At 38.5% G+C, this 25,548-nt stretch overlaps 1 protein-coding gene across 1 annotated transcript; it reads right to left on the bottom strand.

Moving 5' to 3' along the window:
• Positions 1-975: 975 nt before the first annotated feature.
• On the bottom strand, positions 976-25,471 carry dnaaf9 (dynein axonemal assembly factor 9). Its single transcript, XM_013272922.3, has 37 exons — positions 25,290-25,471; positions 24,317-24,396; positions 24,050-24,175; positions 23,839-23,963; positions 23,473-23,569; positions 23,195-23,301; positions 23,009-23,086; positions 19,901-20,002; positions 19,533-19,588; positions 19,282-19,417; positions 18,713-18,794; positions 18,506-18,542; positions 18,328-18,412; positions 18,164-18,240; positions 18,012-18,056; positions 17,505-17,550; positions 17,290-17,401; positions 16,963-17,033; positions 16,786-16,833; positions 16,602-16,692; positions 16,404-16,504; positions 16,053-16,196; positions 15,641-15,720; positions 15,424-15,525; positions 14,095-14,212; positions 13,801-13,889; positions 13,589-13,714; positions 13,265-13,390; positions 10,650-10,687; positions 9,409-9,544; positions 8,975-9,061; positions 8,206-8,312; positions 7,874-7,948; positions 6,876-7,063; positions 6,700-6,765; positions 6,023-6,116; positions 976-5,790 (listed from the first exon to the last, which is right to left on the bottom strand). Exons 1-37 carry the CDS (start codon positions 25,343-25,345, stop codon positions 5,684-5,686), a joined length of 3,441 nt encoding a protein of 1,146 aa, XP_013128376.1. The 5' UTR covers positions 25,346-25,471; the 3' UTR covers positions 976-5,683.
• Positions 25,472-25,548: the final 77 nt, after the last annotated feature.

The raw sequence follows: 25,548 nt of genomic DNA, 5'->3' as shown, positions 1-25,548 counted from the left end.
TTTAATAGAATGACCATTACATCCTCAAAACCTGCTTTAAATCTAAATGTTAGGTGGTAACAATTGAAAAGATAATGTACACTTAGTTATCCTAATTAGGATTTATTTGTGAAGATTTGCTTCACAGGAGTGCTAAATTAGACAGCTCTTACTTTACTGGCCTTAAAGTATAAACAAAAATAAGTTCCATAGAATTTCACTTTGTAAAAATGAAAACATCTAGCACAGTGGTCCATTGTTGTAGAGACCTGGACCCACTCAGCAGGCTTTGGCAGACACCAGCGAGAGCGATGAGTGTTTACATGTGGCCCTCATAATAGGCCACAAATAGCCTCAGTTCAGTGCCTCGGTAAAAATACAACAATAGAATGGGTGGGGAGGAAAAAAAGAGCAACTAATGGTGGAAGAGATATGGCTAGAGCGTGTTTTGAGTGTGCTAAGTGTATCTGGGCGGGTAGTCTTCCCTTGAGTCGCTGGGGAGAAACTGGCGGCACAGTGGTGGCAGAAGAGAGGCGAGGAAACGCTGATGTCAGAGGTTAGCCATGTGGATGAATGTATCTGCCTGGCAACAATACAAGGACACACAGACTATCTTCACACAGCATGAGGAAATAAAGGGATCCGTGGGGCAGGATTCCTCTTGTTCTCTCTGCGCTATTCCAGCCGTCATTTCTCAAGTCCATCACACAATCATAAGAGTGCGACGTAACTCAGACCTTTAACCTCCTAAGACCTGAACTCTTTCATGGCATGCATTTTTAATTTCTTTGCTATTTCGGACCTGATGAATGTAAAAACAAAGAATTATCTTTTTACCTGATGTAGTTTCTGAGAAGAGGATATCAGGCCCTTGTAGAGTAAAATTTAGTATTGTGGTCTAAACAACCCAAAATGTGATGTCCACATATGTGGACGCCAGGTCCTAGGAGGTTAAATGACTACATGTTGAATGAAATGATAAAGACGACAAACTCATTAAACTTATAAATATTTAATGTATTACGTGGTGCAATAAATACAACAATTAGTTTATAAAAGCATCAGTCACAGGAAGAAAAACAGAAGTTACAGTAGTTTTGTGCAAATGCAATTTGTTTTTGCTCACTTTCTGTGAACACTCTTAAAACAAGACGTGGAAGTCAGTTTGGCACTTTTGAAGTTGTTTTTTGCTTCCCATCACAACACAAAGTTATTTTTTTCCCCTTTCACTTTGGACGGCCTGTATAGGGAAGAAAAAGATTGAGCCCTTTGCTGAGATCTAATTCTGCCATCGTGAAATCAAATGCTTGCCAACTTGAATCGTAACTGTTCCTTGACATAAATTACAACATCCTCATTTTGTATGCGGCCGTGCAGCCTGTTGCTATGTAGCTACAGACACAAGACATTAACCACAACTTCACCTCCATTATTTTCTTTAAGACTTGAGTTTGTAAGGGCAAATTTGTAATCTTGGGCACAGAAATAATAATAACTACACCTGAAAAAATTCCTCGCTGTCTGTAAGGAGAAGTTCCGAGAATTTAACCTTCTCGGAACAGAACACCTCAAACAATTAGTATCAACAGTCCCCGAGGCCTGAGAAATATTTGGTCAGTCAAAAATCCATTTGCGAGCCACATTTTTTCAAATAAGCGCAAAAACACCATAAAAAGATCCACTTCCACTTTTAGAGGTTGGCCCCTTTTTTGAACACTGGAGCCAAACTAGAAAAGAACAGAAAAACCTTTAACACTGCATTATCACACTGCAGTACGAGAACGTCACATTTCCGTCCTTCCCAAATAACCAATTAACACCAAACTTTGTTTTTTTGTCCTATAACTTCAGCTATAAAATAGCTAGTCTCCACATACAGGATGAAGACACCAGAGTGCTCAGTCTGCCAGAGAGCTACGTAGCAGTCACACTGAGAGGCTTGTGGAGGGCTCTCTGGGGGTCCCATGTGCAAGAAAGGAGGGACCACCCAACTTTAGTCACAAACTCAATCCTCCTTTTTGCTTATTTCACAGGGGTGGGGCATACTCTGATGCAAAGCTTTACATTTTTGTATCCCAGTTTGTGCTAGACACGTATCATAAAAACATATGAATAACATTTTCTAGATCTTAAAAGAACTGAGACAAAAATGTGCGTTTCATTTAAAAGACCAAATGAACTTGAACGAAAGATACAAAAGAAATGTACGTGTGAACAAAAATCAGAGCTGGTGTGGTGCCCTGCCCCTTTTACACCATATTTTTGGTTTGTTAGTGAGAATACCTGAATTATCCTGAGCCAGCCAGCGGCCTCCCTGTGTGTGACCTTGACTACTTTACCCTCTGGCTTAGTAAAAACACACTGCTTTAAAGAACGACTCCATGGATTCCTTTCACCAACACTGCTGAAGGACAGATCCTCGCCTGACAACACCTCCTCCCCTGGTGAAAGGGAGAGGGATGGAGTTCTGAATGCAGCTTTAATCTCTGCTTTTCTTAGCTGTAGCCAAGGCACTGCTGGATCTGAGAAACCTGATGTCTCACAACTTATCAGATTCTCAAGTTTGTTTTTTCTACAAAAAAATTTGCATCTGCTTTTGCTTTTTGAAGCTTGTGCGAAAGGAAATGTTTTGTTTTGCACCTTGAATGCTCAATTCACGGTCTTATAAAAATACTATTTGTTGCTTAGAGGTCATTCAAATTCTTAGCAGATATGTAAAATAAATGCGATTATTTTCTCTTTGCTGTACCAGTTTGGTGAAAGGCAATTGTGTCAGAATATATTTCGTGGTATATTCACATGACATCTCAAACATGCAAAATAGTGTAGACACATTTGTAGTAGTAATTATAGCGTACACTGTTAGTAGTGCTTTCATTTAAAAGTCACAAACATCTTACATAACCCTCACCTCTTTAAGGACCACTTTATGATCTCTTGGCCAATTAAGGTTACAACATCTCTGCTCTTGGACATAAAGCAGCTTTCAAAGTGGTCTCCCATACATATTCCTAACAACTATTTCACTGTCACTCAAGGTAACTCTCTGCAGTATTACATAACTACAGAATGACGGCAACTGTTGTTGCAAACAGACGGCTTAGAGTGCATCTCTGAAACGCTGAAAAGAACATCCAGCTTAAACGATAGTTATCATTTTGTCACCAGAGGATTTAAGTTATATATTATCCCACTCCATTAAAAGAAGCACTGTAATCTGTGTGCATTTTGTTATCTGTCATTTGTAAGCAGAGGTAATACCACCCCGCCTCCCCTCCAAGCGGCATTTAATGTTGCACCAAACCCTTGACTTGTTTTGTGAGCACTTGAAAGTGAGAATCCAGCAGACCGCAGAAAATCAGAGACTGAGAATTTAGCAGCTCATTTGTTTCCTCAGTTATGTCCTTAAAGAGCTTTTTGAGGGTACTGTAAGTAGAATATATAAAAAGACAAAGAACAATTGCACTTCTTCATAGAATAAAAGAGAAGAACATCAGGAGAGGAGCTAATGGAATGACTAACTTGGGGTGAGCTCCTCCCTTCCTCGTGAGCCCCCCTTTTTTTCTGGAACATGTCAGAGCAACACATGTTAGAAGATGGACTTCACCGCTAGGTTATGTGCTATTTTAAAACTATGCATGATCGCTCCACACCTAGTACACCTAAGACTATATGGCTTGTTCAGGTCAAAGTGGACGGATGGGGCTAGCAGTGCTGGATCACTTAAATCTGCAAAGACGAGAGGTCACCTGGGGGGAAGAAACCCCCAGAACTTGCTAATGATGTAATCACACTGTTTTTGTCTGAAAAGGAAAAAAGCACCGTCAGACAGTTATCCAAAATATAACAGCCAGAATTATGAAGGGTACCCATAACACACTGAGGTCACCACTGATCTAAAAATATGTTTTTAAAGGAGATTATAACAGCAAATGTTCACCTCATTAGCAAGCGTCCCCTCCATTTGTGGAAAATTTTGATTGTAGACTTGAAACGTAGACTGAACAGAAACATTTTTCCTCTCTTATCTGTAAATCTCAGAGGTCTCACCGATTACAGACATTTTTTTTTGGTACAGCAGCCACTGCAATATATCATGCAATTATAGCTGCAGCAGTATTTCTTAAAAGCATATTAGTGAACTGGATTGTACTAATATATTACACTGCTAACCCCATAATGAATGAAAGCCACTGAATCTCCAGATACTGCAGCAGGGTTCCTACACTTTCTGCACCTAAAAAATTTCATATATTTTTGAAGCTGTTACACTGAAATACTTGTTCAGTACAAATATCATAGATTAGCGGCTCTTTAAATATGCAGCTGTCGCAGCTTTTCCCAGAGAAATGACTGCCTATTAAACACATTTTCTTACAGGTCACAGAATTTCCAAACCCATGTAGGAACCCTGATAAAAGGAAGACGTGCATAAAACATTAGTGTGACACACAATCGCAGAGCAAACAGTGGAATAACTCATTTAAACAAGGCTGTAAATCTGAGTCTCTGCAACATCACACCACTGATACAAAGCCTTATACCTTTTACTAATTGCTTTACTCATGTTAACCCTAATCTAGCCAAACAATTTAATAAAGCAGTATTTTCCCCCACTTTATTTCATTTTCCCTGTCCTCCCCAAATGCTGCCACTTAAAAGAATCAGGGGGATGTGTGAATGTTCAGCAAATAGTGGCACAATGAATGATCCACTTCTGGCTGTCTTAACTTTTTGTGTCTATTATTATGTGCTGGTATAAACTAACTAACATTACAACAAACAGAACACAGTGCTATGATGAAGTTTGTGGAGGACCTCGGTAACCCCAGTAATTCAATATGTTTCATGACAGCCTCAGCTGTTTTACAACACTTTGCTGCTGGAATTGAAATCTGGTTAATTGCACTTTCGTAAGATTCCCTTGACATGTCTTAAAATAAAGCACTGGGACGGTCTATAGCTATGCGATTAATGGCATCATTCATCAGTTGTCTGTGGCCAACAGGCTGTCCAATGTTTACAGCTCAATGATCAAGTCTTCCTCTGCTGCAGTGTGGCTTGCAGACAAGCTAACAGGTGGACCACGGATTGGGTGACAACAGAGGAGGAGCGATTCTTGAGAAACCCCACCAGGGAGCCCACCAGAATCACACGGCTATCCACGCCTGCCCAGGAATAGAGGCATTAATTTGCCAACTGTGATAAACAGAAACACACAAGGAGTCTGTGGCTGGAAATTCCCTTCAATTGTGAAATTCGCATAGCTTGCAGACTCAGTGGTATAATCATACTGGTTTAAAGGTGGAGATTTGTGTGGTGCTTGTTCAGATTTGTCTACAGCTGTGAGCAAATTGCATCTCTTGACAAACATGTCTTAATCTAAATTACCTACCATAACAATGAAACCCAACTCACCAAAGTGCTAATGCTAGCGTAGTCTAAAGCATGGCAAACAGCCGTACAACCACATAACCACCTTTTCGTTGATGATTGAAGGCTCAAAACAAGAAACAAAATGATAAAGTAAATAATCAAAGGACTTCCAGCAGAAGCGGCTTGTGAAGATACATGAGGTGTGACCACACACTGACTGCTCTAGTGGAGTGTTCAGCACATATCCCCTTTGCCCTCCCTCACCCCCCACAGTGGTTCCCTTACAAGGTAAATAAGACAGACGGAGTGAACATACACGCAGATTCTATCACGGATCAAAGAGGTCGGGCTGTCCCTGCAACTCCAGCTGGCAGTTGAATTGCTCTATCTCCTTGTTGGCCTCAGCGATATACTCTTTAATGAACTCCTCCATGTCTAGGGTAGCAGCAGTGTAAGGAAAACTGCAACACAATCACTCCACAGAGCAGTATATAAAGATGCATCTCAATATATTTCACTGTTCTTCTGTGTCAAAATGTCAGTCAGTCAAATCAAACTGACTCACGACTATTTCAGACTTTTGTTTTAGTGTTAGTCATACTCATCTATTCTCAAGCCTTAATGACAGGGACATACAGTTTTACAGTAACCCTTGTGAAAAGGATACTGGGATGGAAGTTTGTTTTATCTCCAAAGATGTCAACATATTGATAACCATTGTAGAAGTAGCCTGGTGGAAGAGGTTCCAAATGTCTGGTCATCTAAACAGAAACATATGACATCAGGTTCAGTCAGGATTATTGATAAAAGCCACAAGTCCCTCATCTAGCCCAATATTTAAGAATTAGGAAAATCTGATAAATAAAAAACAGACCACAAAAAAGAACAATGGCACCCATATTTAACATCAGTTAGAAAACTATCTCTATCAGCAAACGTTAATGGTAACCTTGGGAGTTTTTTGTGCATTCATTGTTTATCAGATGTGTGTATAATCCTTTGTGTGTATAAATGTGGTTAATTTATTCTAATTTGTAAAATGTTTTGATTTTATTTCGAAACAAACATATCTTTTTTAAAAACGGCTACAACTTTTGATCACACAGTGATAAAACCAAACTCTGAGCTATGATTTTGTTCTGGAAACAAAAAACTGGTAAACATGAAATTATGTAAAATATATAAACGTGAACATACTGGCATGAATGTAGATCAAAAAAAGAGGGCGTGCTTTCATCTTTAGTTTCTAAAGTCTGCTGCATATTTATACCTATACACCATATTTATACCTAATTATACCCATAGTCCCTATAGTTCTGAGCATGTTAGAAAGTGGAGACTCACATGGATGCTCTTGATTTCTTGTGGTGAAAGGGTACTTTTGGTCTTCTTAGTTTTCTTTGCCTGCTTCTGTAAATGTAAAAAAAAAGAAAGAAAGAAACAACACGTTATTTTTCTTAAACCTGACTGATGTTGTGTGATAACATGTCTATACATGAGTGTCAGTGTTCACTATCTACCTGCTTGGCGCACAGTCTTAACCAGTCCTTCAGTCCATCCTCAGTGAGACCAACACCATCAAAGATTAGGAAACAGGAGGTGTTGGTCTCTTTGGGACCCTGACTCAGAGGGTCACTGTTGTCTTCAGGGACAATTCTCAGGTTCCCACTCAGTGCATTGTAGCTCACTTCCATCAGCTGGTCTGAGTCTGGAGGTTTCACAGATGAAGTAGCTCAGATTTGAGTCTCAGTAAAGTTCACACCTTGTCTAACACCTGCTACAGCAGCTTCATATGTTACCAGCATGCTGTTGGTGGAGTGTTAATGTTTTAACATCCATACAGGGCTTCTGTTCCCAAAACGGCTCACAGAACCCGTGTGTACAAAACCAGATAAAAACAAGATAAATACGTCCCACTTCAACAATATGTGTTGGATGTATATCAGCTAAATAGAAAAACTCAAACAAAATAACTACATGGATGTAAATGATACACTACCCAATAGGCAGCTACTAAAATATACATTAAGGGAAAGTCGTAGTCTCAGGCACCACACTGGTTTCATACTCTATCTTCCCAACTATACAAATATATTCACACTCGCTGAACATCTCCTCACAGGCACCTGCACTTTCTCCTCATGCAACAACTCTACACACGTCTTAAAATAAAAAATAACAAAAAGAGTGAGAAAATTATGTGAAGCAAACCAAACTAGTGGAATATGGGCTGAGTTCTAAGCACCAGACACCAGAGCAACAACCAAGCAAAATTCCTACCGTCAGGAGCTTCTTTCCTGCCTTGAGAGAAACCTTTTGTCTAATGATTCCCCAAACTGGGAAATGCAAATGTAGATTAAAATATTTCCCAAGGAAAGAAGTCACATTTGTTTTTTGTCATGTTTTTCATAAGCAAGTTCTTCAAAGTAAGATCTGAAATTTTAAAAAGTTAGCAGAAGTATATTGCAAATATATTTTATAAAGAGTAAAATCAAAGGGAAAAATATGTGAATCCTACCAGAAAATCTCACTTTTCCCCAAACATTGTACATATTTCCTTGGAAGGGGCTTGGCCTTAGCGATGACTTGATTGCTACAGAAAAACAATGAGAGTTTTATCATGTAGTATTGTCGAGCAAATTATGTAAAGCGAAAATTTCCTAGAAAGCAAGTTTGTGACAAGAAGCTAAAGGCATCCTTTGGGAGTACAGATTACTTCAAAGCAACGGCTGATAATTACTTCAACACCTCCATATTCGGAGGGAAGGCAGCTCATGTAATCACAACCAAATCCTTCCATCTCATATCTAGAGAGTCTGTCACGAGGCAGGGGGCTTCTTTCCATCTCACCTTTACAGTGGGCGACAAATAGAGGCCTCTCTAGGGGCCGGTTAAAAGCCACGCGCTGCTGGGTGAGGACCAGAGTCCCAGAACCAGAGCAGAAGCGCCCTTTGCACCTGGAACACAGAACACGTGAAAGTTAAATCTAGACCAAGCCAAATGTTTGTGCTACATTTTGTCTTTGGCTGGAAAGCTGTTTACTCAACCAGCTGCTCACATTGAAGAGGCCAGTGTATGTGATTTGCTGCTAAAATGCAAGACAAATTTCTAAATGCAGATTCTTTTAACAGCAGGTATAAACAAAACAAACATTTCTCACTCCTTGATATGAGGGCATCTAAGAAGAATCCTAAACACACCCCAATATACACAAACTGTACAAATTAAAGGCTGAAGATGAGCAAATTAAAACGGGCCAGACTCTGGCCAGATACTGTGTATGATCTGAGGGGAGGATTTAGCAGCAGTTCATATTAGGCTGAGCATTGAGGCATGAAGACTGGCTGGACATAGTCCAAAGGAAAAGAGACCCCTCTGTGTACATGGCAACTGCATGGCCAACAGCTTGTTACTGTGCTGCCAGGAGGCAACTGGTGATAGAACACGAGATGCCCTGAGGGGCTTCATGCCAATCAGCTGCCGATACACACACCACTGTAGCTGAGCAGCAATTAAACTGCAGGGAGGCAGGACTGAGGAAAGCCGAAGCAGGAATCAATCTGTCATTCAGCAGCCAAGAGGTTGTGTGTCGACACAGGAGGACATATGGGTGCCTTACCATCCAGGGTAGAGGACGTAACGGGCTCTCAGCATCTGTGGCTCATTGAAGCTGCTCTCAGACAATATCAGATTCATATCTTCATCCCTAATTAGGGAGAAAAATAATATTAAAAAATATATATTCAACATCTAATATTCTACTGTACCAGTAATCTGTCTGTATGTGTTTGCATTTTGAACACCAAATATGACAAAGGAGTACTTTGATCTGTAGCAGACTGTCAATCACAGCAATAAAATATTAAGTATAGAATGCATTGGGGAGTCTTCATTACACATTCAGGTGTTAACTGAGCCGTGCTCTGACCCAGAAGATTTAAACATAGACTCAGAGAGTGGAATAAAATGTAGCCTAGAGTGAATATTTTAGGCAAAGATAAAAGCAGTGAAATGACTGTTTGCAGCATTGATCATGATTCTGTGGGCGCCTACCTGGTGACAGCTCCTCTCTCTGCCAGTATGAAGGCAGCAGTGGGGTTGGCAGAGCGTACCAACTGCTGAACATGCTGCATGAGAGGGTGCTTCTTCTCTGCTGTCAGCCCAGTGAACACCACTGTACTCACAATACCTGACATACAACGAGGCACAAAAAGAGAATGAAAATTCCACAAGAAGATGGATCACTTTCCCCAAAAATACAGAATCTCCTCAGTTTTGTCCCTGCTGAAATACTGTATTTCACACTACATTTAATTTATTGGCCATGCCACTGCTTTTTTTCTGCCTGAAAGCAAAATATGCATTTTGATCACCTCACTTAAACTGATTGATATAAAAAGGAACGACATATTTTTTCCCTTTGCAGTTCCATGTTTTTCCTCTGCACTGCCCCAAATTAGGATCCAATAACAAAGATGGGAAATATGATGACAGTAAACCCAAAAAGTGTATGTGAAAATTTTCACTTGAGAATGTGAAATGGAAAGTAAACCATCTCAAACATACAGTAATGTTTGCACCAATGAGGTGTGAAATGTTTTTATAGCTCTTACTGTGTGTAACAGCATCTCTAAAAAACACGATTTAAAACTTACTATGTCACAAAATAAACTGTATTAGTATTGTTGCTATTTTCACCTCCATCACTGAGTTGTATTTACAAAACACTTTAATTAAATTAAATTCTGTTTTATTTATATAGTGCCAAATTACAACAGCATTCATCTGAAGGCGCTAAGGAAAAGATACTACAATAACACAGAGAAAACCCCAACAATCAAAAGACCCCCTATGAGCAAGCACTTGGTGACACTGGGAAGGAAAAACTACCTGTTACCTAGGCAACAAGAGCCTAAAATGTCCATTAAGTGACGATGTGTCAGCTAGAAAGTGATACACAACGAGCATATCGTTTTATATAAATGCTGCTTAAGACCTAAAAGTTTTTACCTCCATATTTATTATAAAGCATCTTACATGTCAGCAACTCTAAGGTAAAGAGCATCATATTTCATATGTCAACACTTTCTAGTACAAACAATACAAAACTTTGGTTAATTGATAAATGGTCTGTAACAATTTATAATGCAGCTACAGGCAGATAAAGAAGAGTCTAACTTTGCTGCAAACAAAAACAAATTCTAACTATGTATCGACATGGTCCTTCCTCAGCATTAAACATACTGTGCTGCTGGACAGGTGAATGAAAGCGCAGTGAAACAGACTAGACTAACCTTGGCTGAGCTGCTCCAACAGCTTAGGAAAAGCAAACCTAAAAAACAAAATGACAAGAAGAAATGAGAGAGGAGAACTTCAGTTAAATATTAAACATATTCTAGAAACTATCTAATGCAAATTTCATTTTTGACTGAGACGCTCACTGATGCACTATAGGTTCCATACTAAACAACACACAAGAGGTGTATTTAAATGTATTCACTTTTCTGCCCTCTTTATTTTGCCCATGTCCTGTGTCACCACATCATCCTTAATAAGAGCTCTATTTCTGACTAATGAATGCATACCAACGTTGAGCAGCAATAAACAGACTAATTCCACATTATGGGCCTTGGCCTTGTCCAGGAGGTATTTTTCATTGTATGACATCAGGACTTTGACTGGCAATAGACCAATGGAACATCTTTCTGTAATTTAATTAATTAAAATTCATTGTAACAATGTATCCTGAGTTTTCATATCGATCTGTGTTATACACCACTTTCTGAAGTCTCCCTACAACCACTACCCTTCTTTGGGAGCCTGCAGGCTTGGGGATCAGCAATTTGAAAGGCATTTATCTTTCCTCTCCTGATGTAATGAACTGTCTGCATCCATCACAAAGAATAGATCATGACTGACTGATGAGCTTCTCTGAGGGGGGTTGCTGGCCACACATGTGGATCTGGGGGATTAAAGGGCTATGCTGAAGCGGGTGACAGGCAGGTCAGCCCTAAGCTGGGCTAACCGTATCCAATTAGCGCCATAGTAGGGGTCCACAGACCTCCATACAATCTATGGCAACAGACAGGGACAGGAGGCTTGATGAAGATGCCTCAATTGGAAAAGTCACTGCTAACTGCATTGTTAGCTAAATTCTTATTACACATTTTCCACTCCTGAACTAAGTAGGTACTGCAGTTTAACTGAAAGGTCATCACTGCATGATTAATGCATGAAATTCAAGACATCTTTCATATTTATTAATTAAGCCTAGCTTGTGACACAAGCACGGACAATTTTTAGAATTTTGCTCATGTACATCTCCACAGTGGAGACAAAAAACATCTAACTGAAGTACAGACTTTAAGATTTAATTTAAGGGGTTTACCAAAGTTTTATATATAGTCCCAGATTTTCATAGACTCAGATTTAGGTGCACAACTGACGGACAGGCACTTTCATGGTCATGAGAGGCCTAATCGCTTGTTAATTCATGACAAATGAAACAAATAAAATATCTGGAGCTGATTCAGTTTTGAACTTGTAGCTGGTAACTGTTCACTGCAACTCTCAGCATTAGGTCCAAAGAGATCTTTGCAAGAGGACGGACTCATAAGGTTTAAAATAAAAAATAAAGCTATAAGAGACGTTACAAAAACTTTAAAAATGGCAAAATTAACAATCTGGTGTATTCTTATAAAGAATTAATGCATTGACCAGCTCAGCAACACCAAAAGGCATGAAAGAAAACAGAAGAGAACTAAAGCCCATGATTACTGAATTCATCCCATGGTTAAGACCCCTCACAACACCTCACAACTCAAAAACACTCACGAGGAGGCAGACACGTTACTGATAGAGTCTATGATCCAGAGATGCCTTCCTGAATGTAATGACAGTGGATTTATTAAAAGGTGCCAGCCACTGGTTACACTCAAGAAGCCCTTAACAGAAAAATTCTTTGGACAGATGAAACCAGCATTAACCCGTATCAGACTTTAACTCCTAACCAGTACATGGAATTTATATGTGTAGTTAACATTTGTCAAGCTTAATACCCAGAATCTAGTTATTATAGCTTAACTAACAAAGGATTTGTTATATAACGTCTATTGATTTTTTAATGAAAGTTCTGATGAAGACAGATGATGGCACAAGTTTTCAAAGCATGCAAAGACTAGACCCTTCAGACTGGCCTTGTGTGTATGAAAGCATCAGGGGCTTGGCCTGCTTTGGAAAAACAGCCTATCAACCGGAGTAGTATGCCATATTGTGTTGAGCTGCTCAGTAAATCTATGACAGTGTAAACTCCATCTAAAGCCTGTAACAAAAGGAGAGTGAGATTAAATGTAGAGCTGATCCTCTCTGTAAAAGGGACCCAGCCTTGAGTTTTAATAGCTAAAAGTGTCATGTAACCTTTTCCTGGAAACCTCCAGCACTTTAACAATTTATGAGCATCCCCTGTCCGTAATTATCTGGCCTGTCCATATGTTGCTTGAAAATATACCTAAGTGAAACCCTTAATACTGGTGCGTTTGACCTCACTGAAACTCTTAAACTTTGCACAACAAGCTGAAATGTGAGTCATTTCAGAAATAATCTTAGTTGGTAGCAAATTACTTTGCATATCTGCTCATGTGCTAGAAAAATCTATGGTGGAAACAGGTGTTTCAGGAAACTAAGCACACAGAGAGGCGAATGGCAAACTATACAACAAAAGTAATATTAATTAATTTTTCATGGTTAACCTGGATCAATGAATTGTCTTTAACTGCTGTGAAACTGGGCTGACTGCACTTGCGGTCCTCTGCATTTGTCAGAGTCATGGTGATTTACTTACCAATAGTTACTATAATCCTAAATTGTTTTATATCTTAAAAATAGCAGAGAGAAATATCTCAAATCTTACCTGTGCTCCATAAAGGAGGTGAGAGGGTTCACACAGGCAGTAACTGCACCAATTGTGAAGCATGCCTGAACAACTGGGTCAGGATGGAAGAGCACAGCCTGGACCACGTCTAGAACATCTGTATATCTGTAAGTAGGAACATTCACAGATGTAAACAATATTGATCTATTCTATACTCAACATGCTGAATGTTTTAATAGTTTCATATTCTAAGCTCTTTTATATTAGATGAATACATCTTTAATATTAAAAGGTACAAGTCTTAAGATTGGTCTTCTTTAGGTCTAAAGCACAAATTAGTCTTAACTGCTAATTTTTTCTTACCCCGGTGTGAGCACCAACAGACGGGGTTTGCCTTTTGTACCTCTTTGGCTCTCCAAGAAGCTGGACAAATACTTTTGGAGATGAGAAGCTGAGAAACTTTCAGGAGCAGGCTCATAAACCACCCACCTGTCAGCGAAATGATTGAGAAACTTGTATATATTTGCTTGTGTTATAAGTCTGGTATTTACTGTGTTATTTGAGAATTTTTTTACCTTTCACATTTGTGGTTTAGCTGGACTAAGAAGTTGCAAAGTATCTTCTTATGGCTTCCTGGCAGTCCAGTGATGATGGTGATGACAACCTTTTCACACATTAAAAAAGCCCACATCAGATATTCATTAAATCAGCTTTATTATAATTAAACTAGGTGCTAGATAAGAAAGCAATCAGAAAATGATTTACTATGTCTACAATCTTTAAAAAAAAAGAGCGTGAGAGAGGGAGAGAGAGAGAGAAAGAGAGAGAGAGAGAAAGGGATTCACTGCATCCTAAGACAACATACTCACCTTGTCTCCCTGACAAGGGGGTATATTCCTGAGCTCTGCAGAGGGAAAGAGCATCCCCAGGTGGTCATACATAATGGGCTCTTGACCAATGCTACTAAGAGCAAAATGCTGAAGAAACCTGGTACAGGCCAGAATACAGGAATCAGTGAACAGAAATGTGGTTGACACAGACCGACATGCCTAGACAAACCTATGATTGCATTTACTGTATTGTTTTTACATGCCATTACTGTCTAAAGAAAACAGCAATTGAAATGACACTGATAATACAAAATAACACTATGGACAGTGAGTATTATGGAACAACGCACAGGATGCTTATATTGGGTGCAAATGCTTAACACTAGAACTGCCAATGGGGTCATTTTGAACCCTTGGCACTTTAAAAATCATGTAACTCTGTTACATTACTACTGAACACTACATCATTTTGGGATTTGTGGGATCAAAATTTAAAAAACTATATGACCACTTGAACTGCCGAGGACATTATTTTGACCCCATAGAAATTAATGCAAAACCACTACTGCGGCACGCTAAGTTGGATTTTGAGATGAAAGCTGCTATAACACGAGCAAAAGCTTGCTCGACATGATCGGTAAATTAATATATAGTAGAATGTAGTTAGATAAAAGTTGAGTGCCCGGGTGGGTTTGCTGGCTGTTCTGAAGAGCAAGGGAACTGTAACTGAGCTGAGCAGAGTCCAAGTAAAGAGTGAAATCCAGAGCAGAAAAGCCAAATCCAGCAGTTTCAGTTCCTTAGTTTATTTTTTATGTTTATTAGTTTATTCTAATTTGTATTTTAACTTTACAACCTGTAATGAAATTATCTAAATAGATTATAAAACAAATAAAAACCTTCTTTAATGCTTAAAGTTTAAAAATTAGATGATAATTAACAACTTAACTTCTTCAAGAACTTATTTATTTGCAATCACTGCTGTTGTTGCATGACGAGGTCAAAATGACCCCTCCTGGTGTTTTTGAGGACTTTGGGATCCTGGCAGTTCTAGTTTTAAAGCAGCTGGAGTTTTAATTATACTGGCTAACAAACAAAACAATGCAAAAGAAGTGCTTTATGCATGTTTTGGCTCTAGCTATGCAGACTGGGGAAAAAGAATGCATTTCTTATTTTGGCTCTTTGATCATATATACTCTGTGTCAGCGTAACAGACCTAAGAAGTGTAGATGGTCAACACTGATTGAAACAGTGCAACACAGGCTTAAAAGCTATTTTGGGAGTGCATACTCATGATTAAGCAACACCTAGCATCAGGTTTTACTACTTGTTTGATCCAGTTCTGGAGCACTCTGCTACGTGTGTACTAACATTTCCTGTCCTGGCAGCTGACAGTATGAAGTCTTCAGGCTGCCTCTCCGTTTGGCCATTGGTGGCTCCTGACTGTCGTGCAGCTTCTGCAGCTTGGTGTGCCTGAAAGAGGAAAACAGAAAGTCCACCGTGATTCAAATCTACCTATCTGTCTACCTACTCAAATGATCATACTTCACAATAGCTGAAACTGGTAAAGCAAGCACTGTTTGCTTACATATTTTTCTGGTTCCAGGTCAGGTTGTCTTGGTCCAAGAATTGCAGAGCGAGTCCAGAGCTTTTCCACACAGACAAAACCTACAAAAATAAGATAACAGGTTTATACAAGTACAACTGTGGCTTTAATGGGAATAATATAAAGAGAAAGGGGGCTAAAACACATTTTAGTATACAGTAGACAAATAAATAATGAAATTCTTGGGCTGACAAGAGAAGTGTTAATTGGATATTCTTAATAATTAATTAATTAAAATGATAAATTCACCAGGACAAAAAAGAAAAAACAAACAAACTGAAAATTGGATTTGAAACCCCCCCCCACTTATTCTTAAATATAACATAAATACAAAAATTATATTCAGTCATAGATTTGATGGAAAAACTTGCTAATGAAATTTTACCCCTCTCACCTTAGAGTAGAAGGCCCTCTGGCTCTTAGACCTTGGAAGTAGAGCAAAGACCAGACACCTATCAGAGCTGTGGAGAGGGAATGGAAGGTGGGGGAGCAAGCTGTCCTCATACTCTACAAACAGAGAAGCCACAGTCCTGGAGTCCTGGTAATAAAACGACACACAAAACACAAGAAGTAGGTATGAGAAAGTCAAAATAATGTGTTTTTGTCATAATTTTACATGGAAGGTACTGAAACCCAGAATTTTAACAGATGTTGCACAGATAAATATAGGTGTGTAAAGATGAACTATCATATGAGAGCTAAAAATGTAGCTCTCATATGATAAAACGAGTAGTTTTATGCATACCGGATTGTAAAACTTGACTTTGTTGATGTGATCCTTGGAAATAGTGATGCTTCCATATTGAGAATGGATAAAGAGTCCCTCAGAAAAGAAAATGATCTTTCCTGAAATCGAAATTTGAATAAAACACATTTTGAATGATTGCAGGAAAATCAAAATAGAAAATGCAAAATTCCTCCCAGGTTTTTCAACAATGCTCACCTTCTTCAGGAGTTGAGAGGTGGCTGCTGGACAACACATATGCAGCATCTGCTGCAGTCAGAACTTTTCCCAAACAAGTACCATCGTCGTCCTGCTTAAAACAAATAATGTAGATCATCAGGTTGTACATGAAGGACATAGACCAGCAACCTGTAGTGCTATGAGCAGAGGCTTTGGAACCTACCTTAGTGAGCTGCTGAGCTTGTTCAGACTGCTTGACATCAGATTCCATCTGAAAACAAAATGACAATAAAAAATCAAAAGTCAAAGAAAATGCTATGTTTATATCACAGATTCAGCATAAATCTGTCAGATTACTTCAAATATTGGTTCTGATTTCTACATTCAGTACCACACATACCAGCCAGCAGGCATAGCGAGGCACTGTTGCAGTCAAGATGGTGTAGCAGCTGTCTGAGGACACAGTGCCATCTACAGGAGAAGAACCAGACATGTTTAACATGGGGAAACAAAAAACAAGCCAAAGAATGACAAACACAAGATGTACAACAAACACAACCCATGGCAATGGAAATAAGATATTTTTGTACTACTGTGTTGGCTGAAGATGACTTTCGGCTTTTTATGTTTGCAGTGATTTGCAGTGGATTTGTACTGTTAATTATGTATATCAAACTTCCTTTGCAGATTGAATCAGCAATCCATTCAAATCTAATGTGTACTGTACCTCTCTGTTGAATGCTGATACTGGACTCCAAGAAGGATTCAGAGAAGACTACAGATCCCAGTTCCCCCCTGTCCCACTGCAGGTCTGGGATGTCATGGACAATCAGGGAAGCCTTAAGGAACGTAGAATTATTGCAAATGCTGAACATTGTGTACAGAAGTAATTTCATCAAAAACCTTTGATCAAACAAGTTATAATGTGCCTCTCTAACTTACTGTTTTTATTACGTAGCGGCTGTCTTCATTAGTGAGAGGAATTATCCTGAAAACAAATAAGAAACCTTCAAAAAAAGCTTTAAGACAGCATCAATTTGGGATATAGTTTTCAGATAACACAATGAGAACACTGTTCACTGGCTTAAACATATTTAAATGATTAAACAGAGGTTTGGGGCAATACTACGTGTGTATGTATACGTATGTGCATAATATAGCAAAAGAAGGATTTATGATAGGACAGGACATAAATAGGAAGTAAAGAGCTGACTATTAGTTGCTAAATAGTGGGAGGGATGGGGTTAAATAAGTTTATGCCTCTTCCTAATCCTTTTTGAATATGTTAAATGATTTACTGATTATTATTTTCCTTATGTTTTTTTGTCCCTTTATTTGTTTTTGTTTGCACTATTTTAACATGTGCAAAATTAAGCCTTATTTTTGTATATCTACAGATCTTTGTATATTAAGCCACAAACAAAATCAAGACGTGCGGATAATACCCACAATCCTTGCTTATTCACTGCTTGGATGGTGAATTCACATTTGGACCTGTAAAGAGCAAACACAAGAGCAAATGGATATAATATATTCTTTAAAGCTTTGATTAAGATCTGATACAGTGGATGATTAAAAAAAAAAAAGTAATCAATCGCTACCTGAGAAAACTGCGATACTGGCTTAAATTCAGTGAGTCCAATGACATCAGAAAGGTGTTCTCAGCCACATCCTTAGCCTACAAAGGATTACACAGTGAACAACTGTATATGCTAGAGTACATGCGGTAAAGCCAATGCTAAAATCCATGTACTTTTTCTCTAACCTTGGTAGCGCTGGTGGTACAGGAGTAGCATTTGATTCCCGACAGAACTGCTTGAATGGCAGCTGAATAAATCTGTGACAAAACTCTGAAGAAAAATAAAAGGTTTCTTTAGATATTCTCAAACGTGTAATGCCCAACAGCTTAAAGGGAAATGAAAGATTAAGAATTAAACACTTACAAGACGTCTGTCTTCTTTTGCTCTGTGTTCTGACTTCCTGTGGAGAAGAAAAATACAGAGGGTAAAATATTATTACTGCTTTAAACTATGGGTTAATATATCATATATTGCAGTCTCTGAAATACTAAGGACAACACAGTAAATATAAGATGGTCTCAATATGCAATAGATGAATATATACAAGTTAAGTCACACAATAAACTTCACCAAGATATGGGTTGTGAGTAGTCCCAAAGAAATAGGTCCGAGCGCAGGCTAGAGGTCCTTTGGGAGCCACACACTGGAGAATCTAATGGGGTAAAAGGTGTTTTGTATGAATGACATGAACAGCAGAATGTTCCCACTTTACAAACGACACAAGTAACAATGTTGAGACCTAGAATTTGCAAACTGACCTACATCTCTTATTTACAGGAGGACTTAGTAACAGCAGTGAAAAGCTTCTTACCACACATGCTCCAGATGACTTATCAAAATGCAGCCCAGCAGATGGTGCTGCAGCTAATTTTTTCACTTTTAATTGAGTAATTTGTTTTATAGCACATTAATTAGAAGTGGAAAAAAATCCACTCCATTTTGAAATAGTGGAGTCTTAACAGAGGTCTTTGAACCTAATAATCACTTTGGCATTTGTCCAGTCATTACCAAATGTTTTATAGTAATGGGTGTAGATGTAGGGTTATATTATTTATTGATGATTTAAATTTCTGCTTCGTACTTGCTCTCTGCTCTACCCCAGAGAAGTTATTATCATTCACTATGCTGCTGTTCCTCACCATGTGTCTGGCTGCAGAACCTTGAGGCCCTGTGTTGCGGACCTGATGACTCTCTGAGGGAAAGTTGAATAAATAGCTCTCCAGATCTTCTAAGGCAGAGTGTTTCCCAAACAGCACATAGGGCTGCTGACATTTACTGAAATAAAGAAATGTTTCACTGAGCAAAGGTGTGTGTTTATTTCATTCCACACCAACAAGACCACAGATAAACATCATTTCAACATTTACACACGAGTGAATATAAAGAATACCTTTTATCTGTGATTTTGCTTGAGATCAGTCCATGAAGGTAATAGGAACGGAATGCCTGTAGATTGTTGAGAATACACTTTATGCTCATACAGGTACACTGTACTTCTGTTAGACTGATAAAAAAAACTGCTGTCTGCAAATACTCTTTATATTTGTTATGAACTGCATAAAATTTGTGCAGACAATCTTTTTTCAGCTGCTACTCTTTGCAACAGAACTGGCAACAACGTCTGTGTAAAACAAGCAGTTGATGTCTCTTTTTTGGAAAAAAGTATATCCAGAAAAAAAAGTCCGAACAATATAAATTACTCCAAATATCACACAGCAGTTATTCTAGTTTTGTGAGGATATGAAGGTATAAATGTACCTCCCCTGCTTGTGCTTCAGAGAGCTCCAAGATAGAGAGATGACTCTCCAGGTCCATGCCCGAGAAGAAGCCATTCCACTGTTTCTCAAAGTTTACCAGGTCCTAAAACAAAACCAACAGCACTCAGGTAATACTACATATCTCTTTACATACAGTACCGTGGAGTCCCTCATTCCTTTGTTTTTCTTGGAAAATGGGAAATAGGTGCAGGGATTTAATAAAACATAGTTTCTAGAATTCTAATGAGCTTGAAAGTCAATAGTTGGTATGACCAGCTTTATTATTCAAAACAGCATGAACTCTCTTAGACAAGCTTTTCTATAATATGCTAAAGTAATCTTCAGCAATAGTCCTCAGGACTCTTGAAGGAAAGACTTTTGTTCCATTTCTCTGTCAAAATGATCCCACTGCTTCAATAATGTTGAGGTCCAGAATTTGGGGAGCAATACATGAGTGATAATTTTCCAGTGTGTGGTTTTCTACCCAGTTATGCTTTCTTAGGATTATTCACATGCTGAATAATAAAACTGTCACCAAGCTGTCATCTAGACACTTTCTAAATGTTAATGCATGGCGGATCAAAATCTGGCTGTGCTTTTCTGCATTCATAATACGATCAGTTTTGGTAAGATCCCAACACCACTGGCTGAAATTCAGTGCTAAACCATGACAGGGGTTCCAGATGTTTTTACAGATAGTTGTAGAAACTCACTGTTGTATCTCTCTCTCTCTACATACAGGGAGTGCAGAATTATTAGGCAAGTTGTATTTTTGAGGAATAATTTTATTATTGAACAACAACCATGTTCTCAATGAACCCAAAAAACTCATTAATATCAAAGCTGAATGTTTTTGGAAGTAGTTTTTAGTTTGTTTTTAGTTTTAGCTATTTAGGGGATATCTGTGTGTGCAGGTGACTATTACTGTGCATAATTATTAGGCAACTTAACAAAAAACAAATATATACCCATTTCAGTTATTTATTTTTACCAGTGAAACCAATATAACATCTCCACATTCACAAATATACATTTCTGACATTCAAAAACAAAACAAAAACAAATCAGCGACCAATATAGCCACCTTTCTTTGCAAGGACACTCAAAAGCCTGCCATCCATGGACTCTGTCAGTGTTTTGATCTGTTCACCATCAACATTGCGTGCAGCAGCAACCACAGCCTCCCAGACACTGTTCAGAGAGGTGTACTGTTTTCCCTCCTTGTAAATCTCACATTTGATGATGGACCACAGGTTCTCAATGGGGTTCAGATCAGGTGAACAAGGAGGCCATGTCATTAGTTTTTCTTCTTTTATACCCTTTCTTGGCAGCCACGCTGTGGAGTACTTGGACGCGTGTGATGGAGCATTGTCCTGCATGAAAATCATGTTTTTCTTGAAGGATGCAGACTTCTTCCTGTACCACTGCTGGAAGAAGGTGTCTTCCAGAAACTGGCAGTAGGACTGGGAGTTGAGCTTGACTCCATCCTCAACCCGAAAAGGCCCCACAAGCTCATCTTTGATGATACCAGCCCAAACCAGTACTCCACCTCCACCTTGCTGGCGTCTGAGTCGGACTGGAGCTCTCTGCCCTTTACCAATCCAGCCACGGGCCCATCCATCTGGCCCATCAAGACTCACTCTCATTTCATCAGTCCATAAAACCTTAGAAAAATCAGTCTTGAGATATTTCTTGGCCCAGTCTTGACGTTTCAGCTTGTGTGTCTTGTTCAGTGGTGGTCGTCTTTCAGCCTTTCTTACCTTGGCCATGTCTCTGAGTATTGCACACCTTGTGCTTTTGGGCACTCCAGTGATGTTGCAGCTCTGAAATATGGCCAAACTGGTGGCAAGTGGCATCTTGGCAGCTGCACGCTTGACTTTTCTCAGTTCATGGGCAGTTATTTTGCGCCTTGGTTTTTCCACACGCTTCTTGCGACCCTGTTGACTATTTTGAATGAAACGCTTGATTGTTCGATGATCACGCTTCAGAAGCTTTGTAATTTTAAGACTGCTGCATCCCTCTGCAAGATATCTCACTATTTTTGACTTTTCTGAGCCTGTCAAGTCCTTCTTTTGACCCATTTTGCCAAAGGAAAGGAAGTTGCCTAATAATTATGCACACCTGATATAGGGTGTTGATGTCATTAGACCACACCCCTTCTCATTACAGAGATGCACATTACCTAATATGCTTAATTGGTAGTAGGCTTTCGAGCCTATACAGCTTGGAGTAAGACAACATGCATGAAGAGGATGATGTGGACAAAATACTCATTTGCCTAATAATTCTGCACTCCCTGTACAGTATGGACAACAATTTTAACCAACAATTTCATTTGTACTCATCACATATAAGAACTGTTGACACTGATTTTCAGTCTAGTTCTTGTGCATTTTATGACTTTTTGACAGCCACTCATCAATCAAGATCATTTCTGATGAGGCTTCAGTGAACAGTAGATGGATCAACTAAAGGACTAGATGCATCTGTCAGGTCCTGTGTCAGGTGTTTGCTGATATGACGTTCAAATACTGTTCATCTGCCATAGATAGTTTTTTAGACATTGCACAACGTCCCCAGTTAATACGTCTTTGGCTAATAGCGCTGTAGGAATCACTTTGTTGGATCTAAAAAAATTTTTTTGCCTGTCAAACTCTTATTTTTTTTATATTTTTTGTAGATTCAGTTAAGGAAATCAGCACAAATTATGTGTTCCTGTGATAGACTGCTAGTAAAAAAGTGGCTAAAGATACAATTGGAAATTGAATTGGTGGTTATTAACTGAACTGAAAAAGTGAAAAAGCAGCCAATGTAAAGAAAAAACCTTCGAACTATTGCTGAAGATCACGTCAGCAATTACAAGAAAGTCTAACAAAATACAGAATGAAACCTTTCCACAGTACTTACTTACTATGACTTTTAGTTACCAAATAATGATTTATATATTGATGGCTAGTCAAAAAAAATATTCCTAATAACGGCACTGGATTTTTGGCCATTTAAAAAAACTTCAGATGTCAGATGATGAAGTACTGTAGGCCTCGCCACTAAAAGTAACAAGAAACTTTCAGATTTGGTAAAGCTGACAGAAAATTAATCTCATTGTTACCTCTGTGAGGAGATTATCCAGCGACACTGGGTCGAGTCTGTTGTAAACCTGCCACAGATTCTCACTCATGTCCATTAGCTGCATAAGTACAGATACATAAAACAAATAAACAAACAAAAAAAATAAGACGCATAGGATCCCAAGAATTTTCTGTTTATTGTTGTTTCTTTTGCTGTTAGGCTTTACCTTGTATTTCATGGTAAAAAAGCTTCCTCCACCAATGCCTTCCAGAGCAAAAGCTTGAAGCAGAGGCCATTTTTCCACCATAAACATATCAAACTTCTGGATTTGTCCTAAAATGAACAGAAACGAGGTTTTGTTAATTGGGAGGTCTCATTTCAGCAACATGCTGTCAAGTAGATAAAACTAACACAACAACATGAATTACAGCTTCAGAAGACATTTTAATTTCTTTGAAAGACAAGTAGTGAATGATGGGGAAATTAAAATGTAAAAACATGTACCTTGCGAGCTGTAAGGTACTCCAATGTGACAACAGTCCTGCACCATTGCAACAAAACTGGAGATTTTAAATTCTTCTGCTGCTTCTTCATCTTCATACTGTAAGTGGAAGGAGAAAACGACAGTAAATGTAAGCTTTAGAATAGAATAACAGAATTAAAAACACTGCTGCAAAGAAACACATTTTAAGGGAAAATCCTCTTTATGTCATTGATGACAATAAATGTGCTATCATTGTGCAGTCAATGAGTTAAACATGCAACCTGCTAAACCTAAGTACTTCTTATTTAATCGACTAAACAGGAACTGTAATAAAGTGAGAGGTATAGTTTTTTTCTTCTTCTTCTTATTTATCTATTTATTTTTACCTCTGTTTCTGTCATGCAGTACAGATGTAGGTTTCTCCAGTGGGACACGTAGGGCAACAGGTAACTGTAGTTCAGTGGGTTGCAGTACAGGTGAACACACTCCGCCTTAATCAGCAGGATCACATCTGACACAAGGACAAGTGATGTGTCAAGTAGATAAAAACTAAACCATGCACAAAAATGTGACATGCATATGGAGACCAACACTCACCATCCAGCATTTCTTCAGGAAATTCCTCTAGGCCATGCTCCAGATTCACCTGGTTTTGTTCATATAGTCCATAGAACAAGTATTTTGCCAGCTCAGTGCACCCCTCATTATATCTGCTATCAATTCCTAAAATAGAGAAAAATACAATAAACAAAGTTTACGGCTTTGGAGCGGCCAGAGAAAATATTCAATTCACTTTCAATTCTGACTAACAAACTTTGTTTTAGCCTTAACAATTGACACATCAAAGTTTACGACTTAACATACCAAGAGAGCACAGGATACCATCAGGAATCGCAGTGCCACTTCCACAGAGCAGAGCCTGAACTTGACGCAAACGAGAGCAACTGAAAAGCATGATCAAAAAAACATAAATAAGTACAAAGTCATGGCTTTCATGGTTATTAATGACACATTTTAGATAGAAAAGCTAGAAAGCTTTTGTTATGCCACATTCACGGAAGCTAATGAAGTTGCATGTAATTGGCAATTTGAGCCCATTTAATTGCAGACTGATATCAGACTGACTGTTGTATGGCTTTCCTGACAGTATGCTTGATAATCTCATTTTGTGGCAAAAATAAAAAATAAAAATAAGATAAAAACAAAGTTAAGTGAGTTAACTTCATTCTACTATTAAAAAACGATATTGTCAAAGTTTATCTTTGAGGACATAACTTGCAGTTGAAAACAGGTCATAAATTACAATATACGTTATTGCAATATTCAGCATATCGCAAAACGTTAAAAATCTGCTATCGTGAGTAGTATTGTAATAATATCGTGCTGTGGGGTGTCTGGTGAGTCTACCTCTAGCAATAATATAAGTATAACAGAGGTTCACCTAATAAAATACTCAATAGTATCAAGCATTAACTTATTTAATAGGATTCATTTAGATAATTTTTAGAATTCTTCGTTTACGTCACTGTTAAAATTGTAACAACATAAACTGCCTCTACTGGGATGCATTGAATTTTAAGAAATTAGTGGCAGGGGATCGCACAATTATTATGCAGCTTGACCAGATGTTTTTATTAATAAAAAATATAAACTTCAGCTGGTTTGAAACGTTGATAATGTGGGCATTACTATACGCTATTCAGTCAAAATTAATAACGATAACTGGCGTTGATACGTCGACTAGTATGGAGAGTGGTTATGTCTAACGCTAGCTACGTTAGCATGGCAGCTACGGTGAAGCATTTTCTAACAAAACACAACTCGATTTAAACATTACCTCACGGCTGGGTTAATTCCAGAGAATTTCCCGTTAACTTTCCTTATACTGGACATTGTAATTGTTGTCACTGTTCACACAAAACCGACAAAGCGTTGCGTATTTTTCCGTATCAGGCCGAGTAACTACATTTTCTTCTCCATCACCCTGAGAGTGTCTACAGAAGATAGCATAGCAACGGAGCGAACGATTTCAATAATTGGGGGGTTATTAAAACAGCATATAAGTATTTCCGGGCAAACGTTACAATATAAGATTA

This window comes from Oreochromis niloticus, linkage group LG19 (assembly GCF_001858045.2).
Source record: "Oreochromis niloticus isolate F11D_XX linkage group LG19, O_niloticus_UMD_NMBU, whole genome shotgun sequence".
Classification (NCBI taxonomy): domain Eukaryota; kingdom Metazoa; phylum Chordata; class Actinopteri; order Cichliformes; family Cichlidae; genus Oreochromis; species Oreochromis niloticus.
This window is presented reverse-complemented; position numbering and strand designations above follow the sequence as displayed.

Coding starts and splice junctions, on each gene's coding strand:
- dnaaf9 (XM_013272922.3), bottom strand. CDS start 25,345: ATGTCCAGTATAAGGAAAGTTAACGGGAAATTCTCTGGAATTAACCCA. Junction 17,402..17,504: donor GCCGCTACGTAATAAAAACA/GTAAGTTAGAGA, acceptor ACGTTCCTTAAG/GCTTCCCTGATTGTCCATGA. Junction 5,791..6,022: donor TAAAACAAACTTCCATCCCA/GTATCCTTTTCA, acceptor CTGCTACCCTAG/ACATGGAGGAGTTCATTAAA.